The sequence below is a fragment of the Acipenser ruthenus genome, chromosome 6 (assembly GCF_902713425.1).
Source record: "Acipenser ruthenus chromosome 6, fAciRut3.2 maternal haplotype, whole genome shotgun sequence".
Lineage (NCBI taxonomy): Eukaryota > Metazoa > Chordata > Actinopteri > Acipenseriformes > Acipenseridae > Acipenser > Acipenser ruthenus.
This window is the reverse complement of record NC_081194.1, coordinates 58,425,762-58,447,902: the sequence shown is the minus strand read 5'-3', so window position 1 is coordinate 58,447,902 and position 22,141 is coordinate 58,425,762. Positions and strand designations below refer to the sequence as shown.

Sequence of the window (22,141 nt, the reverse complement as noted above, 5' to 3'; positions counted from 1 at the left end):
AATACTGTTCACCTACGGGGTGTATCAACTTCAACCTCCGTCTCAATCTCCTGCCTGTCACTTAGCAGCGAATGCACACACCCATACGGCAGATGGCTACTCTGTCACAACCATTAATACCTTGTATCTTTCTAAACAAGGGACTTACAGGAGCTCCCAAATAAAAGCTAAATATTGTGTGAATATAGTAATTGTCACAGCTGTGTTAATGGTATTAAAAACAGGATTCATTCTTCCGACTTTTTACATATCAGCCCTTACTCTGGTCCCACCGCAGTCGGATATGGACGGATTACTTGTATTTTTAATTGTTGAGGCAGCAAAAGGGCTTTTTTTAAAATAAAGCTGAGTTATTGTACAATCATGTTTAGTTTTTGGTCAGTTTTGGAAGGTAGGACTTTTATACATTTTTTAAATGAAATATAACCTGCTGGAAAATCTGCCACAACATAATTTGTATGTTTTTAATGTAAACCAAATGATTTGGTTAGTTGTATAATTTCTGTATTTTGTTACAATACCTAATAAAATTACTTTGTAGCCAGCTTTACTCAAAAACAGTGTGTGTAACTTTGAACCTCCCAAGTCCTTTTTTTTTATTAAATAATTAACAAGTTTCTTTTACATATTATATGTTATCCTAACTATTGAGCAGAGTGGAGTTTCCGATAACATTAGAATGTGGGAGCAGAGTTATTTCTGAATTCATATTTATGGTTAGACTAGTTTGAGGTAATGGGCATTCGATTTATCAAAGGAATATTTAAAATACAGTTTTTTTGTATTATGCAGGACTTGCTGAGTGATGCAGAAGTATGTAGGAGAAAAATGCAGGCTGCGTCAAAACTGATAGATGGTCTGAGTGGAGAGAAAGTACGATGGACCCAGCAAAGCAAAGAATTTAAATCTCAGATTAATAGGCAAGTGAGAACAGGCTAACAGGGTGCTTTGGGGGGTTACTGTTAGTACTCTTTCAAATTGTAGAAATTCACATTCAGTCATCCCACATAACAATATGACAAACAGTTACATGCCACAGTCTCATAGCTAAGAAACATATTGAGGTAGGGGCCTCATATTTGCAGAACTATAAACCTGGCATGTTAAATGTGTTGGTGACCTTATTATATTTAACACCTAATTTGGCTAACATAATGAGGTCATGAGATTCCCTTTCAAGTATGAAATGTAACCATTACCTGATGGGATATAATCTCTTATGCCCGAATTACCTGAGCACTTATATCAAAGCTGCTCCTTTATGAGCCCCGTATGTGTCAGACGTCATCTCCGTCCCCAGGAGATAAATATGAGTGATGCATTTTCGTTCAGCCTTTGCCTGAGGAAGGAGTGAGCCCTGACTTTAAGTCATAACTACAGAGATAAGTTGATTTAATTCACTTTTTCTTCATATTTTGAAATAATTTCTCTTTTTAAGTGATCTTTTTTTCTTAGCTTTAGGTTCTTATTAAGTCCCCTCCTCAGCTGTGTGCCCTTCCCTGGGATTCAGTACCATGTTGTAGCAAACTTCACTCTCTCTCCCTTGATGCTCGGCTCTGCGTGAGTCGATATTAAAATTCTTGCTAGAACCTATATATTTATAAATATTGTATCTATTTTTTAGCAAGTTTCTAATTATTTTCCCAGTGCGCTCATAAACTGTCTTCCTGTACTAGAAGTCTTCCTCTGTACACAGACAGTATACTGCACTAGCCATCTTTTTGCGCTATAGAGACACTGCCAGTGTTAACAGCTTTTTAGCTACACTGCAGTGTCGAATTGGCAGGAGCTTTGCTTGTGTTTGTGTTTGCTTTGCTTCACTGACAACAAAGGCTACTAGATTCTAGTTCTAGTTAGCAGGCAACTGCAGCCCCTGTCTGTTTACCTGCATGCCACTTGTCCTGGTACCAGCCCAGTACCAGTGACTTGCTCTTCCGGTACCAGAGCCGGTACCACTCAGTACCAAAACCTGTACCAGTCACCTGGTCGGTACCAGAGCCTGTACCAGTGACCTGTTTGGTACCAGAACCAGTACCAGAGGCTGTACCGGTCATCTAGTTGGTACCAGAGTCGGTTCACCAGTACAAGAGCCGGTACCAGTGACCTGGTCGGTACCAAAGTAGGTAATAGTCATCTTTATTGGTACCAAGGTTGGTACCAGTCATCTGGTTCATACCAGAATTGGTACCAGAGACCCGGTTTGGACCGATTTCACACCAAGACCGTTACCAGTCCCCCATTTTTGTGTACTCTGTGTACACAACAGTTTTCAGCACCAGTCAGCTCACTGTCTATTCTTGTGCGCATACATTGCACAGCTGAACTGTTTTTTCAACCTTGCACCATTCCTGGGTTTCACCTTTGTGCTGGTTACAAAAGAAACATTCCAGCAGAGGATAAGCACAACAGGTGCATCCACTGCCAGGAAAGGGAGCATGCAGAGGGGGCTGTTAAAGACTGCAGCTCTTGCGCGTTTTGTGCTCATTTTTCTAGGAAGACACTGCAAAGCAGGCTGGCCCGCTGTTCCAGGGACCAATCTGCATCTCTGACACGAGCGCAGCATGACTCACCCCATTCGTCCCCTGCAGTTTGATCAACAGAGTCCCCACTCCCTATTACACAAGAGCTAGGAAACAATCCTCTAGGGGTAGGAGCAGGACTAAGAGCCCTTGCTCCTCTAAATCCTCCAATTCATCATCTGGCTCGAGAGCTCCCCCTCTCCTCCACCAAAGAAGAGGAACAGGAGCTGCTGTAGCAGACATTCTGATACTGACCGGGTTGCGGGGCAAATGGAAAAGCTTTTTTGAAGCTATGAACCAGCAGCAGTCCCTTTTCTGCACCATTGCCTGACCCACAACCAGGGCAGGATGATACCATGTCCCTTATGCATCTGAGGGCATGGAAACCCAAGAATTAATCTTCCCGTCTGAGGACCACAGTTCGGAATGGCGACTTCACCCAGAGGTTGTGAACCTTATATGGGAAAGGTTTGGGTGTGCAGAGATAGATCTCTTTGCGACCCAGGAGTTCACCCATATTGTACCCACTGGTATTTCCTAGTGGACAGGGGTCACCCGCTCGGCATAGAAGCACTGCCCACAGATGGCCCAGGACTCTGCTCTATGCTTTCCCACCATTGCCACTGCTTCCACTGTGCCCCAAAGTGGCCCAGGAGAACATGGTTCTCGACACTGGCACAGCTCCTGTTTGGTCAGCCAAAGGAGCTGCCGGCAACATCACGACCTGCTGAGTCAGGCGCGGGGGACTCTGTGGCATCCAGCTCCAACAGCTCTACAGCTTTTGGTCTGATCCCTGAGCGGAAACATTTGAGCCGTCTCAGGTTATCGACAAAGTCAGAATGCCAGCGCAGCATCTACACACTGCCAGTATGGTTATAAATGGGGTATATTCCTGATGTGGTGTCAGTCGCGTGGTCTGGACCCCACTACTTGTCCCATGGCAGATATACTGCAATTTTTACAGGACTTTTTGATGAAGGGAAATCTCCCTCCATGCTTAAGGTCTACCTGGCAGCTATCTCAGCTTGCCATATTAAAATTGAGCATACTTCCTGCTGGGACAGTTTTTTAAGGGTGCTCGGAGGGTAAGACCCCCTAGAAAAGACCTTGTCCCTCGCTGGCGACTTAATGTAGTGCTGGATGCGCATGCAAAACTGCCATTTGAGCCCTTACATTCAGCAGAGCTGAAATTCCTGTCATTAAAGACAGCATTCCTGCTTGATATTACCTGTGCTAAGTGGGTAGGTGAAATGCAAGCATTCTCAACAACGAAAGCCTGTTTGTTTTTTACGGAGGCTAGAACTAAGGTTACTCTCAGCACTAATCCACTAAGAAAGTTCCATAAGCTCTGTCTGGTTAGGGCACTGGCGTATTATGTTGACCACACCCAGAGTTGGCGGCAATCAGAGCAATTGTATATTTGCTTCGGATCTAAGTTCCACGGACAAGCCCTGTCTAAAACAGCGGCTGTCAAGGTGGATTGCTCACAATGTCAGGATTGCATATGATCTAGACAGCCTGTCCCCACTAGAAAAGGTCACTGGTCACTCCACAAGAGGCCTTGCAACCTCTTGGGCGTTATTCCAGGGTGCATCTGTCACAGACATTTCCAACGCTGCAACGCTGCCACTCATTTTGCTCTTTAACATTTTTTTTTATTATTGTTCCAATTTAAGTTTTGGGTAGTTAGCCACACGCCTCTTGGACTTCTGGTGCTAAATGCTGAGGTTACTCCATGTAACCTTGCAGCATATACACTGCATGAGTGTCCTTCCTCACTGTACTCTGGACTATATGCCATGGATCCTCATCGGTCCTCGGCCAGAATGCTAAAGGCAGTTATCTTCGATTTTAGCACATCTGCCGGTGCAGAGCCTTATGCGTCACTTGTATATATATCCTGGGGGCGGAGACGACGTCTGACACATACTTGGCTCTTAAAGGAGCAGCTTTGATATAAGTGCTCAGGTAATTTAGGCTATACGAAATTATATCCCATCAGGTAATGGTTACATTTCTATATCAGGGAACCAGGGTTATGATAATAACCTAATGTTTTTAAGATTCCAGGGAATAGAAACACTGCACACTGAGTTATTGGGCCCTACTTGCAAAACTTTAAGGACTGTTTAAAATAATGTTTTTTTTAAGGATTGTTGTTTGAACAGTGTTTCTAATTCTCTTTTATAAAATAATGGTTTAAAATTGTATAATAAATTGATAAACACCTTGTAAAAAAGTTGAAAAAGGCTTTATGAACTGCAAAAATTAATCATGTCTATGTTTTCATTATACCTTTGTGCTTATTGTTGTATTTATAAACATTTATATTGTTTATTAGTTTGCTGCTGTTGTGAAGGGCCTTACTCTCCCCTCTGTTTGTAGGCTGGTTGGTGATGTGCTACTGGCCACTGGGTTCCTGTCCTACTGTGGCCCCTTCAATCAGACCTTCCGCAACATCCTTCTCAAGGAAACCTGGGAAGGGGAGATGCGCTCACGCAAAATCCCCTTCACTGACAACCTTAATCTCATCTCCATGCTGGTAGATCCACCCACGGTGCGAAAACTTGTGATATATAAATCTGTCTTGTTTCTGTATCTGCTTCTGGACATAGTTGCAAATACATACTAATTATATAAAGTATGGAGGCTTTATTATACAGCATCTCAGTTTATTAGCAAACATTAAGGTGAATTGATCACAATGGCATGTGTTCCCTTTCATAAAGGAATGTGATTCCACTGTTGTTTGCATTGCTCAAACTAACAATGTGCATTGCCAAAATAAAAATATTCTTTATTTGTTTTTATTAACATATGAATGTGCTATGTAGCCAAAAGCTTCCTAAACATCTGAATAAAAAAATAATTTAAACTATTTGATGTTCAATGTGTAGCTTGTGTACCACAGCAATGTGGGCTAGTGGTTAGAAATGAGGGACTGTGAGGCGGTGTTGCCAAGTGGTTAGAGCTGAAGGACTGGGAGGGAGGCAGTGTGGTCCAGTTGTTAGAGCTGAGGGACTGGGAGGTAGTGTGTAGTAGTTAAAGATGAGGCACTAGGAGGGTGGCAGTGTGGTCTGGTGGTTGGAGCTGAGAGACAGGGAGGGAGGCAGTGTGAGGTGGTGGTATGTTCTAGTATCTTATCAGCAATTAACTTACTGGAATGTGTAATTTCATCTGATGTCTTTTTAATTTGCTTCTATCCCTAGATCAGCGAATGGAACCTGCAGGGGTTGCCAGGGGATGATCTCTCTGTGCAGAACGGCATAATTGTAACAAAGGCAACCCGCTTTCCACTACTGATAGACCCGCAGACTCAGGGCAAAAACTGGATCAAGAAAAAAGAGAAAAACAACGAGCTGCAGGTGAAGGAGTGCCGGGGCCCTAAATAGTTTTGAAGCTTTTCATCCACTGGTTTGCTGTGTAACCCTTGCAGGTCCTCAAGTCTTAAGCAGGGGTAAGAGTGGTTCCCTTTCAAGTATGAAATGTAACCATTACCAAGCTGCTCAGCCGAGTTTTTCACAAATACGAAATAGCACAGAATAAAACAAAATGCAACATATAAAATTAAATAAAACTAAATGCAAATATAAAATGAAATAAAATGAAAACTCATTATAAAGCAAACAGAATGACATTTTTAAATCGGGAGGTTTATACCAAAAATACTTTAAATAAATAGTTGTCAAGGCTCAGCTGTTACCATAGACACGGTCTGAAGGGAAAAGGAAGCTCTGACTAGCATGTGCACAGATGTATAATTTGGAGCGAGATGTTGTTGTATACTGGAGCCCTGCTTCAGTGCAATGGGATTGAAATACAATTCTATAGTTTTTTTTTTTTTTTTTTTAATTGCTGTATGTGCAATTATTATGACAGCCACACAATAGTAGGGCAGTGTAAAAAATATATATATATATATATATATATATATATATATATATATATATATATATATACACTACCGGTCAAAAGTTTTAGAACACCTCCATTTTTCCAGTTTTTATTGAAATTTACGCAGTTTAATGTCTCAATGTACTCTGAAATTAAAGCATAGAACAAATAAACAATTGGAGATAAAAAAAGAAATCATGGAATCGTTTTGTTTAACAAAATTTAATCTAAATTTTTGACTCATCAAAGTAGCCACCTTTTGCAGATATAACAGCCGAACACACTCGTGGCATTCTTTCTACAATGGCAATCAAATATTGTTCAGAAAGTTCTTCCCAACACTGTTGCAGAAGTTCCCACAAATGTGTTGCACTTGTAGGTTGCTTTGCTTTCACCCTTCTGTCCAGTTCATCCCAAACCAGCTCGATGGGGTTTAAGTCTGGAGAGTGCTGGCCATTCCATGATTTGAAGCCTACCATCTTGTTCTTTTCTTCTAAGGTAGTTCTGACATAGCCTGGAGGTATGTTTTGGGTCATTATCTTGCTGTAGGATGAACCCCTGACCAACTAGGCGTATACCAGAGGGTATTGCATGGCGCTGCAAAATGCTGTGGTAGCAGTTTTGGTTCAGGGTGCCACTCACTCTGTGCAAGTCGTCGACTCTGGATCCAGCAAAAGAGCCCCAGACCATCACGCTTCCTCCTCCATGTTTGACAGTTGGTGTCACACACCGAGGAACCATCCTTTCGCCTACTCTTCGGCGTACAAAAACCCTGCGTGATGAACCGAAGATTTCAAATTTTGATTCATCGGTCCATAAGACCTTCTTCCAGTCTTCAGTAGTCCACTGGCGGTGCGTCATGGCCCAGGCAAGCCTCTTTTTCTTATTTTGCCATCTTAGCAATGGCTTTCTTACTGCCACTCGACCTGTCAAACCTGCAGCTCGAAGTCTTCTCTTCACAGTTGAAACTGAGACTTGCTTACTTCGACCAGTGTTAAGCTGTGCTTGAAGCTGTTGTCCTGTGAGCCGCCTATCACGCAAGCTGTTGACTCTCAGAAACGTGTCTTCTGATTCTGTTGTGGCTTTGGGTCTGCCAGACCTCTTCCTGTCAGAGTTTCCTCCAGTTTCCAAGTGCCTTTTGAAGGTGTAGGAAACTGTACTCACTGACACCTTGGCTTTCTTTGCAATTTCTCTAAAGGAAAGACCTACACTTTTAAGGGTTATAATGGTCTGTCTGTCTTCCTTTGTTAATTGCCTTTTTCTCGCCATTATGAGAGCAATATACTACTTCCTGCAGTACAATACTGTCCAAATAATGCTTAAGAGGGTGTAGTAACACAGTCTGTTCCAACACTGCTTTTATACAGACAGAGGGTTTGTAAGTAATCAACAAAAGTTGGGACACCTGTAGGAATTGTTAGCATCAACTTTCAAGGCTTAATTTACGTCCATTGCTGCAGAACAGCTGTAAGTTGTTAACCCATTACTTGTTCCCTGAAAAAGGCCTTTTTGTATAACTCTGAAATGTACATTATTTTTCAGTTTTTGGTAACCTAAACTTTTTTTTTTAACCTCTGGCAGTTTACCGCTTACCTTTGTACCATTTCAGGTTATTCACTGGACTTGAACTGCTTAAATTTCAATAAAAACTGGAAAAATGGGGGTGTTCTAAAACTTTTGACCGATAGTGTGTATATATATATATATATATATATATATATATATATATATATATAGTATTATTAACGACAAACAAAAACAAACAAAACACTCACGTTTCACAACACAGGTTCTCCTTCTGGTCATTTATTTTAACCATTCACAAAGGAACAGATCACATCACTACGTCCCCTTTTTATAATGTCACCCATGACCCCTTGGTCAACAAGCGCATCCGCTCCTCCAATCCGTGGATACCACGGCGTCATTGAGTTTGTATACTGTAGCTTTGCCCCCTTTCTAGATGGCCGACTTCCACCTAACCCTGGGAATAACTGTCGTGCCATTTAGTGCAGGGTATTCTGTTCCCTTTATGCAGCTGCCTCGCAGGTCGGGAGCGAGATCTAACACCAAGAATTATTCGATCTCTATCACAATGCTGTAATAATTTTAAAAATAATAATAATTATGTGTATATTGTGCACTACAGCCTGTTATGTCCCACTGCAGCCTTGTGCCCCGCGTGAATCTGGCGGCTTGAGTCGCCCCTTCCCAGGGATCAAGCAACGTAAGTTGGCTGACTTCATGCTCTCTCCCCAGGCTGCAATAGCTCCGGCTGGAGTTATTTTATTCTCGTTATGATTTCGGCCAAAATTACGAGACGGTTTGTATAATTAAAGTAAATTGTTATTTCTGTATTTTGTATGAGAGAAATATTTTCTTTTCCCATTGTATTTTTCTGTAATTTCAGAGACTAAATGCAGCTTGACTGCAATACATGCTGCGGCACACGTGTAGTGAGAGCAGCTGCTGCACAGGACCAAGAGGCTGCTTCAGTTGTGGTTACTTGCAATCCCTCCCACAGCATCTTGATTCCGTTTTGGTGACAGCTCTGCATCACCATTACGAGAGCTGTTAGTTCATTCTAGCAAGCAGGCTTCCCTCAGTCTCGTGTGAGTACTGACTGAGTGGCTTTGCCAGTAACTTGCACAGGTGGGCATCCCTGTAAAGTGCTACCTGCGGTAACTGCAAACTGGTGGACTCGCACCGTACCGGTACCGAGGCCACCGACCTGGTACCGTACCATATCAAACCAGGACCGGGGTTACCGCATTGGTACAGTACCGTAACAACCCAGTGCTAAAGTCACCAAACCGGTTCCGAACCGACCCGGTACTGTCCTGGTTACAACAGGGCTGTTAGTTCATTCTAGCAAGCAGGCTTCCCTCAGTCTCATGTGAGTACTGACTGAGTGGCTTTGCTAGTAGCTTGCACAGGTGGGCATCCCTGTACAGTGCTACCTACGGTAACTGCAAACTGGTGGACCCGCACTGTACCTGTACCGAGGTCACCAACCTACTCCATTCCGGCGTACCGAACTGGGACCAAGGTTACCGCACCGGTGCCGTAACGCAACGACCCAGTGCGGTACTTCCCTAGTACCATCTTGGTTCTGACCCGGTACCAACTAGGGCTTACATCCCCGGTCCAGTACCAAGCCCCTTTGCTGTCTTTAAGTAGACTGAGGCAGTACCTGTGCAGTGTTACTGTACACTACATTGCTACATGCATAATGCCTAGGTTTTATCCCAGCGAGACATGCAAGGCCAGTCTGCCTGTTGAGGACAAGCACGACAGATACTCTTTCTGCCGGGGGCCAGATACCAGCAGAGCTTCTACCACTGATCAAGAGGGCCACAACAGGCTTGAAAGTGCCCTGGCCCTCGCAGGTGAGACAAGGCAGTCCATCTTTGATGATGAGCTTACTACCTCTCTAATAACCCCCCCCCCCCAGTGCTTCAGACTTTCTTTTTGAGATCAAGTCGACCTAGGGACACCCGGCTACAGCTTCTGCATGATGTGGAGAAGCTGTAACTTCAGTCACAGACCCACACTACGTGGTGGTGTCGCAGGATGTAAAAACGGGCTGTTCGCATGATAGACCCACTCCAGTTGGAGGAAGGGTTCTACTCCAGGTACTCCCTAGCGCCCAAGCGAGATGGTGGCCTCAGACCAATCCTCAACCTCAGACAGGTCAACTTGTATCTGAGCCGAAGGAAGTTCAAAATGTTGACAATGCAATAGCTGTTGCAGTCAATCAGGCCAGGTGACTGGTTCACCACGGTGGACCTCAAAGATGCCTAATTCAAGATTCCCATAAAACCAACGCACAGGAAGTACCTGCAGTTTGCCTTTTAGGAAACAACATATGAGTTGTCCCTGTGCTATTCCAAAGTGCATGGACGCTATCCTGGCCCCATTGAGACTCAAGCAATCAGAGTACTCAGTTATTTGGATGACTGGCTCATTTGTGCCCAGTCTCCAGCACAGGCAGACCCTGACACAGAACTTGCCAGCTCACGCCTTCTTAGACAGCCTCCTATCTAGGAGTGTGCTTGGACTCCAGGTACATGCTGTCCACTCTGTCTGATGGCAGAGTGCAGGGAATAGGCCCCTGTTTAGAGCTATTTTAGCTCAACAGAGCTGGCTTGATGGCAGCAGCTTCTCAGACCCTAAATTTGGGTCTCCTGCGCATGCTCCCTCTGCAGGCTTGGATCAATGGCAGGGTTTTTCAACCCGCATTGAACTGCAACCGCCTATTGACAGTGTCTCGCCACTGCCTAAAGGCACACTCAGCGCAGCGTTGGGCAGTGTCACCAGAAGGGAGGTAGTCACCACGGACGCATCCAGCCTGGGCTGGGGCACTGTGTGGAATGGCAGGGGGACGCAAGGGATGTGGAACCCCCCTTGGCAGGGTCTCCACATAAATGTTTTGCAGCTGCAGGCAGTTTACTTAGCCTTGCAGCATTTTTTACAGAAGATTTGCGGGAGACATGTGCTTCTCCGTACAGACAACACAACAGTGGTGATTTACATCAACCACCAGGATGACCACCAGGACGACCATCGTTTGGCCGCAAGCTTTTGCTCAGGGCACACAAGAATCTCCTCTCACTGCGGGAAGTACATCTTATTGGCCCCTTATTATCCCAGAAGACTGGTTTTAAACCATGATGCAGTTCCTGACGTTCCACACATTCCCAGTATGGGTACAAGTGGAGCTTCTTTCAGACGTGGTGTCTGCCTCGGGGGTCGACCCCAGTACTTGTCCCATGGCAGTAACACTGACATTTTTTCAGGACCTGTTTGATGAGGGGAAATCCCCCTCTACATTAAAGGTCTATCTGGCAGCCATTTGGCTTGTAATGTCAAAATTGACTCAGTCTCCCCAGGCGGGGCACTTTTTTAAAGGGGTTTGGCGGCTTTGGCCGCCTATGAAGGACATTGTTCCTTGCTGGAGGTTAAACGTGGTGCCCAATACACTCTTCAGGCCTTCATTGGAGCCCATGTATTCAGTTGAATATTTATTGCTCAAGCGACTGTTTGCTTGCTATCACCTTCACAAAGCAAGTGAGCGAGATGCAGGCATTTTCCATAGCGAAAGCCTGCTTAATTTTTACAGGACAAAGGTTACGCCCCATACCAATCTTGCCTTTTGCTGTAGACAATCTCGGCATTCCATGTCAACCAGTCTGTGGAATTTGAGGCTTCCTCCCACCTCCTTTCCAGTCTGATAAGGAGCTGTAGCTCCATGCCCTCTGCCCAGCGGGCATGGCAATTTCGTGTGCTTTATTCCAGGGTGCATCTATCAAGGACATTTGCAATGCAGCAGTGTGGGCTACTCCCCATACCCTTACTAGGTTCTACAGACTTAGGTTGTGGATCCTCAAAACCCTGATTTTGGAACTAGAGTGTTAAGGACGGCTTCCAAGTCGAACCTTACAACACAAACATAGAGGCGAATTTCTCCCTCAGTTTTTTAGCCCTAGCTACTTGTTACTGGGGTTCCTAATGGTAACACACAAGGCAGCCTCGGCTTAGCCTTGTAGCATTCCAGTCGTTCTGCAATATTGCCTTTGCAACAGCTTGGGTATACTCACCCATTAGGTAATGGTTACTTGAAAGGGAACGTTCCCTGGTTCCCTGAAATAGAAAAGTAGCCATTAACCTTCGAGGTTACTGCATCTATGATTGCAGCAGGCTTGAAGGAAAAATGACGCTGATGTCTGTGAGCACTTTCATTTTATGCCCTTGGGGGCAGGCCATGACTGCATCACAGGCTTGGCTGAGCAGCTTTGATATAGAATATTCAGGTTTCGGGTCTTTAAGAGGTAAGCAGCCATTAGGTCATGGTTACATTTCTATTCCAGGGAACCAGGGTTATGATAATAACCTAACGATATGCTCTCAAGAAAGTTTATTATTATTATTTATTTCTTAGCAGACGCCCTTATCCAGGGCGACTTACAATTGTTACAAGATATCACATTATTTTTTACATACAATTACCCATTTATACAGTTGGGTTTTTACTGGAGCAATCTAGGTAAAATACCTTGCTCAAGGGTACAGCAGCAGTGTCCCCTACCAGGGATTGAACCCACGACCCTCCAAGAGTCCAGAGCCCTAACCACTACTCCACACTGCTGCCCTGTTTACCACAGTAAATCTGCTCAGTAATTTTGGATTTTACAATGCCTTGTCATGTATTTACCGTGTTTTACTATGGCTATCCATCATTCTTGTTATGCTTTACCATACATACCAGTGCTTTATCATGCTTTTACAGGCTTTCACAGTGCTTTAATAAACTGATATGGGTTGCCATAGTATACCACAGTAAACTTCCATATTTCACAGAGGAATACAAAAGAAAATAAACCTAAATAAGTAGGAAACGGTTGTGAGAAGAGTGACCACTTTTTTCCCTGAAGGCAACCTCTCTGAATCACAAGTACTTCCGCACATACCTGGAGGACTGTCTGTCTCTAGGGCGGCCGATGCTCATCGAGGATGTGCGGGAGGAGCTGGATCCAGCGCTAGACAACGTCTTAGAGAAGAACTATATCAAATCAGGGTCAACTTACAAGGTAAAAATGTACAGTGTTAACGGTCTTTTATTGAATGCAACATTTATCATAATAATACATCAAAATACAACATGCAAAGGAAACATGTACAGTGTGAAAAACGAAAGCAGGTACTAGTTCCTTCCATATGGAAAATCAGATGAACCATGTTTGTCACACAGACTAGTGTGTTTCCACACAGAGGTAATATAGCTTATACAACGCTTCAATGGGCATGCACCGGTATGTTTCAGAGCACATGTGAGGGTACATGTGGAAGTCATGTTTTTTGGCTCAGAAGAGATGTTTGAGAACAGTGATTTTGGACATAGCAGTGTGGCATTATGTAGATGTTTGGGCGCATAGGAATTATTATACAGTGACCAAATACATTCAGAACAGCAAGGTGGGATAGTTTCTGTTTTATCTTTCATGTAGTGCTGATGTACCCTTTAACAAATTGTTGCAATTGTAAGTGTCGCAGTTGTCGGCAGCTTTAGTACATCTCATTATAATATTTTGCAAATTTATGTACAAACGCCCATAATTACATATTCATCTAAGGTTGAACTGCAAAGAAAAACTGCTGCCCAAAGCATTCCCTAAAAAGTCACTAACAGCATTGCGCATGTTTAGTACATTTCACACTGGACTTCCGACTCGTTTGCAACTGGTTTGTGACTATTGTGACAGGTGCAACACTATAGTACATCTACCCTTAAATGTTTTGAATACTTGCATATTGTGTTGGTTTTCAAAATCCTCAATTTTCTTAATCACAGCTGTGTGCATGGGGATCCATTGCCACTTTTTCTGTAAGCTCATTCAGACTCATCAGTATCTTCTTTGTTGTTCCCAGGTGAAAGTGGGAGACAAAGAAGTAGACATTATGGATAACTTCAGGCTTTACATTACCACAAAGTTACCAAATCCTGCCTACACCCCAGAGATCAGTGCCAAAACCTCCATTATAGACTTCACTGTGACCATGAAGGGCTTGGAGAACCAGCTGCTGGGAAGAGTCATTCTCACTGAGAAATATGTAAGCCACATAAATGAACCTCCCCTCACAGCACCCAGCCATTTCCACTCTTATCTCTGAACTGCCAGGATTAGAGATGGGGGAGTTGTCACTTTGGGACAGTTTTTGTAGTGACATCAAGGTACCGTAATTAAGCATCTCTGTCAGGGGAGCTTATACATTTCTCATAACGTGTTTCAGATGCTGACTTCATATTTTCTGTCTTCTTGAAACTCCTTGGGCAAATCCTAATGGTTCCCTATGTTTTGACCTGTCAACTAATATATGGCTGCAGTGTTGTGGTCATGTGACTTTTTGATTTCTCGATGCTGAAGGCCAAATGTTTTGAGATACTGGCTTCATTTATACACATCTCTATTCTATGATTCTCTGTCTAGGTCAAGTTTGGGTTGCGTTCAATAAAAAAATATTTCATGCATCAATAACAATATAGTAAAAAGTGGTAAACTTTTCCTACATGTCTGGCAAGGGTTTCCAGTCAATGAATATCCCAGTGCCTGAGAGCTTCTGTGTTTGTGTGTCTGTTAGGAATTGGAAGCAGAGCGGGTAACGCTGATAGAGGATGTCACCGCAAACAAGCGCAAGATGAAGGAGCTGGAAGATAACCTGCTCTATAAGCTCAGCACCACTAAGGGTACCCTCCTAACCCAGTTTTATCACATTCACCTACCGTACATTTAGATTACAGTAAAACATATTTAACCTCAATCTGAAGAGAACAGCAAAAATAAAAATTGAAAAAAAAATGGAGTAAATGAAAAAAATAACACAACACTTCAATAGATTGCTTTTTTTGTGATATAGCTTAGAGCTTAACCCAAGTTGATATGTGTGAAATCCAGGTATAGACAAATAATTTGAGATCTAGACACTGGACTTATATTTGAGTTAAGATCATTCTAACATTGCAAACCATAGAGAGTGTTAAATAAGTTGCTTATTTTCATTGCAATAATGTGTGTGTGGGTGTTTGAGGTTCCCTGGTGGATGACGAGTCTATGATCGGGATCCTGAACACTACAAAGCAGACCGCAGCGGAGGTGAGTGAGAAGCTGCATGTTGCCGCAGAGACTGAGGTGAAGATCAACAACGCACAGGAGGAATACCGGCCTGCTGCCTCCCGCGGGAGTATCCTCTACTTCCTCATCACTGAGATGAGCATGGTCAACATCATGTACCAGACCTCCCTCGCACAGTTCCTCAAGATCTTTGACCTCTCCATGGCCAAGTACGCCCAATCGAAATGCAATATTTTACATTACATTACTGTTAATTTGTAACAAATGTTATGACAACATGTTGTCAATACCAAGTTAAATTTATTTCCTAAAAAAATATTGCTACTACCAATGGTAATTCCTTAGATCTACTGTACAATAAAGCACAGTGAAAACTTTTAATTGCACAGGGGAATAGTTATTTTATTACAAGGCCTGTTTGCTCAGCAGCATATGCTGCATTGGCTAAACTTGTGCTCAACATAAATCAAACTGCTTCTATGGTGAAAGAAACATCAAAACCTTCTATCCAAACAGGTAGCAAATTTGGACAGAAGATTTATTAGTATTCAGGCAATGTCTGGCCTTTTATTCCTATTAGTGGTGAGCAATAGGCATTGTAGACACTCATCCTTTGTTAAAGAAGAGATTCTCCTATAGTGATGGCTGTTGCTGTGTTGCAGGTCAGAGAAGTCCCCGCTTGCTCAGAAGCGCATCGGTAACATCATCGAGTTCCTGACCTTCGAGGTGTTCAAGTACAGTGTTAGGGGCTTCTATGAGAACCACAAGTTCCTCTTCACACTGTTGCTGGCCCTCAAGATTGACCTGCAGAAAGGATACATCAAGCACAATGAGTTTCAGATTCTTATAAAAGGTGAAACAAACCTCAACAGAAAGTCACTGCACTCACAGCACATACATGTCTTAGACTTTTGCACAGCAGTGTGTGTGTGTGTGTGTGTGTGTGTATATACAGTATATACAGCTCTGGAAAAAATTAAGAGACCACTGCAAAATTATCAGTTTCTCTGGTTTTACTATTTATAGGTATGTGTTTGGGTAAAATGAACATTTTTGTTTTATTCTATAAACTACTGACAACATTTCTCCCAAATTCCAAATAAAAATATTGTCATTTAGAGCATTTATTTGCAGAAAATGACAACTGGTCAAAATAACAAAAAAGATGTAGTGTTGTCAGACCTTGAATAATGCAAAGAAAATAAGTTCATATTCATTTTTAAACAACACAATACTAATGTTTTAACTTAGGAAGAGTTCAGAAATCAATATTTGGTGGAATAACCCTGATTTTCAAGCACAGCTTTCATGCGTCTTGGCATGCTCTCCACCAGTCTTTCACATTGATGTTGGGTGACTTTATGCCACTCCTGGCACAAAAATTCAAGCAGCTCGGCTTTGTTTGATGGCTTGTGACCATCCATCTTCCTCTTGATCACATTCCAGAGGTTTTCAATGGGGTTCAGGTCTGGAGATTGGGCTGGCCATGACAGGGTCTTAATCTGGTGGTCCTCCATCCACACTTTGATTGACCTGGCCGTGTGGCATGGAGCATTGTCCTGCTGGAAAAACCAATCCTCAGAGTTGGGGAACATTGTCAGAGCAGAAGGAAACAAGTTTTCTTCCAGGTCAACCTTGTACTTGGCTTGATTCATGCCAAAGCTGCCCGATTCCAGCCTTGCTGAAGCACCCCCAGATCATCACCGATCCTCCACCACATTTCACAGTGGGTGCGAGACACTGTGGCTTGTAGGCCTCTCCAGGTCTCCGTCTAACCATTAGACGACCAGGTGTTGGGCAAAGCTGAAAATTGGACTCATCTGGGGGTGCTTCAGCAAGGCTGGAATCGGGCAGATTTGTCTTTGTGAAGGACGCATGAATCAAGCCAAGTACAAGGTTGTCCTGGAAGAAAACTTGCTTCCTTCTGCTCTGACAATGTTCCCCAACTCTGAGGACTGGTTTTTCCAGCAGGACAATGCTCCATGCCACACAGCCAGGTCAATCAAAGTGTGGATGGACGACCACCAGATCAAGACCCTGTCATGGCCAGCCCAATCTCCAGAGCTGAACCCCATTGAAAACCTCTGGAATGTGATCAAGAGGAAGATGGATTGTCACAAGCCATCAAACAAAGCCGAGCTGCTTGAATTTTTGTGCCAGGAGTGGCATAAAGTCACCCAACATCAATGTGAAAGACTGGTGGAGAGCATGCCAAGACGCATGAAAGCTGTGCTTGAAAATCAGGGTTATTCCACCAAATATTGATTTCTGAACTCTTCCTAAGTTAAAACATTAGTATTGTGTTGTTTAAAAATGAATATGAACTTATTTTCTTTGCATTATTCAAGGTCTGACAACACTGCATCTTTTTTGTTATTTTGACCAGTTGTCATTTTCTGCAAATAAATGCTCTAAATGACAATATTTTTATTTGGAATTTGGGAGAAATGTTGTCAGTAGTTTATAGAATAAAACAAAAATGTTCATTTTACCCAAACACATACCTATAAATAGTAAAACCAGAGAAACTGATAATTTTGCAGTGGTCTCTTAATTTTTTCCAGAGCTGTATATATATATATATATATATATATATATATATATATATATATATATATATATATATATATATTCATTTTTAGGATCTTTAGTTTTACTGTATTGTGCACTTGGATGGTTGGCAAATAATTCATAAAATTTGAAGATGTTAAAAAAAAGTTTCTATCAGCAACTGAAAATGTTATACCTGCCTTATCTTTGGGTCTGCAGACTCGGGTTCATAATGAGTTGCTGAACTTTGTCCCTGTGCGTTTCCTCTCTGCAGGTGGAGCTGCCCTTGACCTGAAGGCCTGTCCTCACAAACCATTCCGCTGGATCCTGGACATGACCTGGCTCAACTTGGTGGAGCTCAGTAAACTGACGCAGTTTGCAGAGATCATGAACCAGGTGATGTAATCTGTGAACCTCACAAGGTAAACAAGTCCTCTTAAGAAAATATTGTCACCCACAAAAGATTGATGTTCAGGAAGTTGTATTCCAGTACTTACTTCCTTTTTCTTTTGGAATCAATTTCTCACGAATTTAGCTACTCTCTTGAACACTCTTACTCCAGACATATACACCCCCTTTCATCAAGTAAAAAATGTTGATTGCAACAACACCGGCTTCCTGTCACTGTTGTTAAGGATCACTTTCTCAAAACAGTTGACTGCTCATAAGTAGGGTTTTGCTCCATGCAGAAAGCAGCTGTACTAAAATATTTCTTTCCATGTGTTCAACCGTGTGTGTATAGGTATCTCGCAATGAGAAGGGTTGGAAGTTGTGGTTTGACACAGATGCTCCTGAAGAGGAGGTGATCCCTGATGGATACAGTGACTCTTTAGATACGTTTCGGAAATTGCTGCTCATCAGGTCAGAGTCCACGCAGAGTGAATCTTGTAGACAAACTTTACACTGCTTTTGATCTATTACTGTGCCAGTTCATTACCTGTATGTATTATTGTTGCTTGTGAATAAGCTGTACTGTTAGGGGGTTGATGCTTCTCTCATGTCTCCAATGCTAGGTCCTGGTGTCCTGACTGCACTCTCGCCCAGGCCAGGAAGTACATAAGCGACTCAATGGGAGTAAAGTTTGCAGAATCTGTGATCCTGAACTTGGAGAAGACATGGGAAGAGAGTGACACGCGCACACCTCTCATCTGCTTCCTGTCCATGGGCTCTGATCCTACCAATCAGATTGATGCCTTAGCAAAGAGGCAACGGCTGGGTGGGTGGGGCACCGCATGCATCATAGTACAAACAGTACAGCAACTTCTAAAACTTCTGAATCATTACACTAAGGACCAAGATTGCTAGTTCTGATTACCTCCCACTCTTTCAGACATACAGTAAACTACCTGATTTCATTCACACCAATAAAAACATTCCAAGGAAGTGATCTGCTATTATAGTTTTATTTCCTCTTCAACCCAAAGTTGTGTACTGGGTCTCTTGTTGTTTTTAGATCTTTTGTTTGGTCCACCACATTGCACTATGGTACTTTTATAAAATCTTTATCAGACATAGATATATTTCTAATATTAGCTCCCAAGGAAATATTACATTATGAGTGCTGTTAAACAAAAAATAATGTCTTAGTTCCTAAATATTTTCAAGTTATAAATTCCCCTCTGTCTTGCAGAATGTAGAGCTATCTCTATGGGACAGGGGCAGGAGGTGCATGCAAGGAGGCTTATACAGATGTCAATGCAACAGGTGAGAATGTCTGTGCTATTTACTCTGAGCAGCTTTGCTCCCTGGATAGTCTTAATGATTCTGAGCAACTTTGTGACTATAGTAGGTTTCCTGACTGACTCTGAGCAGCTTTGTGACTGGTGTGCCAGGACTGTCCTGACTGACTGAGCAGCTTTGTGACTGGTGCTCCAGGACTGTCCTGACTGACTCTGAGCAGCTTTGTGACTGGTGCTCCAGGACTGTCCTGACTGACTGAGCAGCTTTGTGACTGGTGCTCCAGGACTGTCCTGACTGACTGAGCAGCTTTATGACTGGTGCTCCAGGACTGTCCTGACTGACTCTGAGCAGCTTTGTGACTGGCGCTCCAGGACTGTCCTGACTGACCGAGCAGCTCTGTGACTGGTGCTCCAGGACTGTCCTGACTGACTGAGCAGCTTTGTGACTGGTGCACCAGGACTGTCCTGACTGACTGAGCAGCTTTGTGACTGGTGCTCCAGGACTGTCCTGACTGACTCTGAGCAGCTTTGTGACTGGCGCTCCAGGACTGTCCTGACTGACTCTGATCAGCTTTGTGACTGGCGATCCAGGACTGTCCTGACTGACTGAGCAGCTCTGTGACTGGTGCTCCAGGACTGTCCTGACTGACTGAGCAGCTTTGTGACTGGTGCTCCAGGACTGTCCTGACTGACTGAGCAGCTCTGTGACTGGTGCTCCAGGACTGTCCTGACTGACCGAGCAGCTCTGTGACTGGTGCTCCAGGACTGTCCTGACTGACTGAGCAGCTTTGTGACTGGTGCTCCAGGACTGTCCTGACTGACTGAGCAGCTTTGTGACTGGTGCTCCAGGACTGTCCTGACTGACTCTGAGCAGCTTTGTGACTGGCGCTCCAGGACTGTCCTGACTGACTGAGCAGCTTTGTGACTGGCGATCCAGGACTGTCCTGACTGACCGAGCAGCTCTGTGACTGGTGCTCCAGGACTGTCCTGACTGACTGATCAGCTTTGTGACTGGTGCTCCAGGACTGTCCTGACTGACTGAGCAGCTTTGTGACTGGTGCTCCAGGACTGTACTGACTGACTCTGAGCAGCTTTGTGACTGGCGCTCCAGGACTGTCCTGACTGACTGAGCAGCTTTGTGACTGGCGCTCCAGGACTGTCCTGACTGACCGAGCAGCTCTGTGACTGGTGCTCCAGGACTGTCCTGACTGACTGATCAGCTTTGTGACTGGTGCTCCAGGACTGTCCTGACTGACTGAGCAGCTCTGTGACTGGTGCTCCAGGACTGTCCTGACTGACTGATCAGCTTTGTGACTGGTGCTCCAGGACTGTCCTGACTGACTGAGCAGCTCTGTGACTGGTGCTCCAGGACTGTCCTGACTGACCGAGCAGCTCTGTGACTGGTGCTCCAGGACTGTCCTGACTGACTGATCAGCTTTGTGACTGGTGCTCCAGGACTGTCCTGACTGACTGAGCAGCTCTGTGACTGGTGCTCCAGGACTGTCCTGACTGACCGAGCAGCTCTGTGACTGGTGCTCCAGGACTGTCCTGACTGACTGAGCAGCTTTGTGACTGGTGCTCCAGGACTGTCCTGACTGACTGAGCAGCTTTGTGACTGGTGCTCCAGGACTGTCCTGACTGACTCTGAGCAGCTTTGTGACTGGCGCTCCAGGACTGTCCTGACTGACTGAGCAGCTTTGTGACTGGCGATCCAGGACTGTCCTGACTGACCGAGCAGCTCTGTGACTAGTGCTCCAGGACTGTCCTGATGTCCTGACTGACTCTGAGCAGCTTTGTGACTGTGCTCCAGGACTGTCCTGACTGAGCAGCTTTGTGACTGGGTTTCCAGGACTGTCCTGACTGACTGTGTCTCCTCAGGGCGGCTGGGTCCTGCTGCAGAACTGCCACCTAGGTCTGGAGTTCATGGACGAACTGCTGGAGACCATCACCACTACAGAGACCATGAACGAGACCTTCCGTGTGTGGATTACCACCGAGGCACATGAAAAGTTTCCAATCACATTGCTGCAGGTTAAACTCCCTCACAATCATATGATACCCAGAGGGGGCTCTGACTGTAGCCCTGCCATGCACATCCATTCACTTTATAGCTGTGAACTGTGTAGTGGTTGAGTAATGCATTTGTCGTTTAATTGATTAAGTTTCCTTTAGTATTTATAAATGTAGTACTTTTAAGTGTTTAATACTTATGGATGGCAGTCTTGATTAAAATATCTGATTGCAGGCCTTGCTTTCAGATAGTCTTGCACTTTCATGGTCATTTCACCTGGAGAGTGAAATTGGCCCCACCCATTTCAGGTCCACTTTTCCCGTTAGTAACCAACAAGCTACTTCCCCTAATGACTTTGCAGCCAGTAGGATGCTTTGATGCTTTGCAGTACAGTATTTCCTGGAAGGCAAGGCAAACAACTAAGAACTTTCTTTTACCTTGGAAAATACTTGCAATAGGGTTTAACATTTCCAATGTGTTTTTTTTTTTTGCTGCCTGTGATTGTTGTAGTCGTTATGCTCACATTAAAAACTTTGAATGTATACTTTTCATGTGAGTATTATGTGTGGCAGTGATGGAAACATACTGGCATGGTTTGATATACAAATAGTCTGGAAAATTCTTGTGCAATCAGTTGTCTCTGGGGATCTCAACTAAACAGTTAAGTCATTTTTATTATGTATTCTGCTTAGAGATACATGTATAAAAACATGTTATTCTATGACCCAATGGACCTTACAATACTGAAAGGTTTGTTGAAAATATTGATGTTTGGGCAGATTACAAGACATTGTTTCACCTGAGTGGTTCTCAGGGTCTTTATAAACAATAATGGACACTACTCTTGATTTATTTTCT

General features: G+C 43.8%; 1 protein-coding gene across 1 annotated transcript in view; it reads left to right on the top strand.

The window, feature by feature from the left end:
• Window positions 1-22,141, top strand: part of LOC117411206 (dynein axonemal heavy chain 8-like) — a 166,428-nt gene that overhangs the window by 137,709 nt on the left and 6,578 nt on the right. The window contains exons 71-83 of the mRNA XM_034018497.3: window positions 793-920; window positions 4,905-5,076; window positions 5,729-5,884; window positions 12,848-13,003; window positions 13,842-14,024; window positions 14,553-14,658; window positions 15,000-15,252; window positions 15,706-15,896; window positions 17,868-17,989; window positions 18,336-18,454; window positions 18,607-18,809; window positions 19,224-19,297; window positions 21,151-21,303. Of these exons, the coding sequence (XP_033874388.2) occupies window positions 793-920; window positions 4,905-5,076; window positions 5,729-5,884; window positions 12,848-13,003; window positions 13,842-14,024; window positions 14,553-14,658; window positions 15,000-15,252; window positions 15,706-15,896; window positions 17,868-17,989; window positions 18,336-18,454; window positions 18,607-18,809; window positions 19,224-19,297; window positions 21,151-21,303 (2,016 nt within the window). The remainder of the gene's footprint in view (window positions 1-792; window positions 921-4,904; window positions 5,077-5,728; window positions 5,885-12,847; window positions 13,004-13,841; window positions 14,025-14,552; window positions 14,659-14,999; window positions 15,253-15,705; window positions 15,897-17,867; window positions 17,990-18,335; window positions 18,455-18,606; window positions 18,810-19,223; window positions 19,298-21,150; window positions 21,304-22,141) is intronic.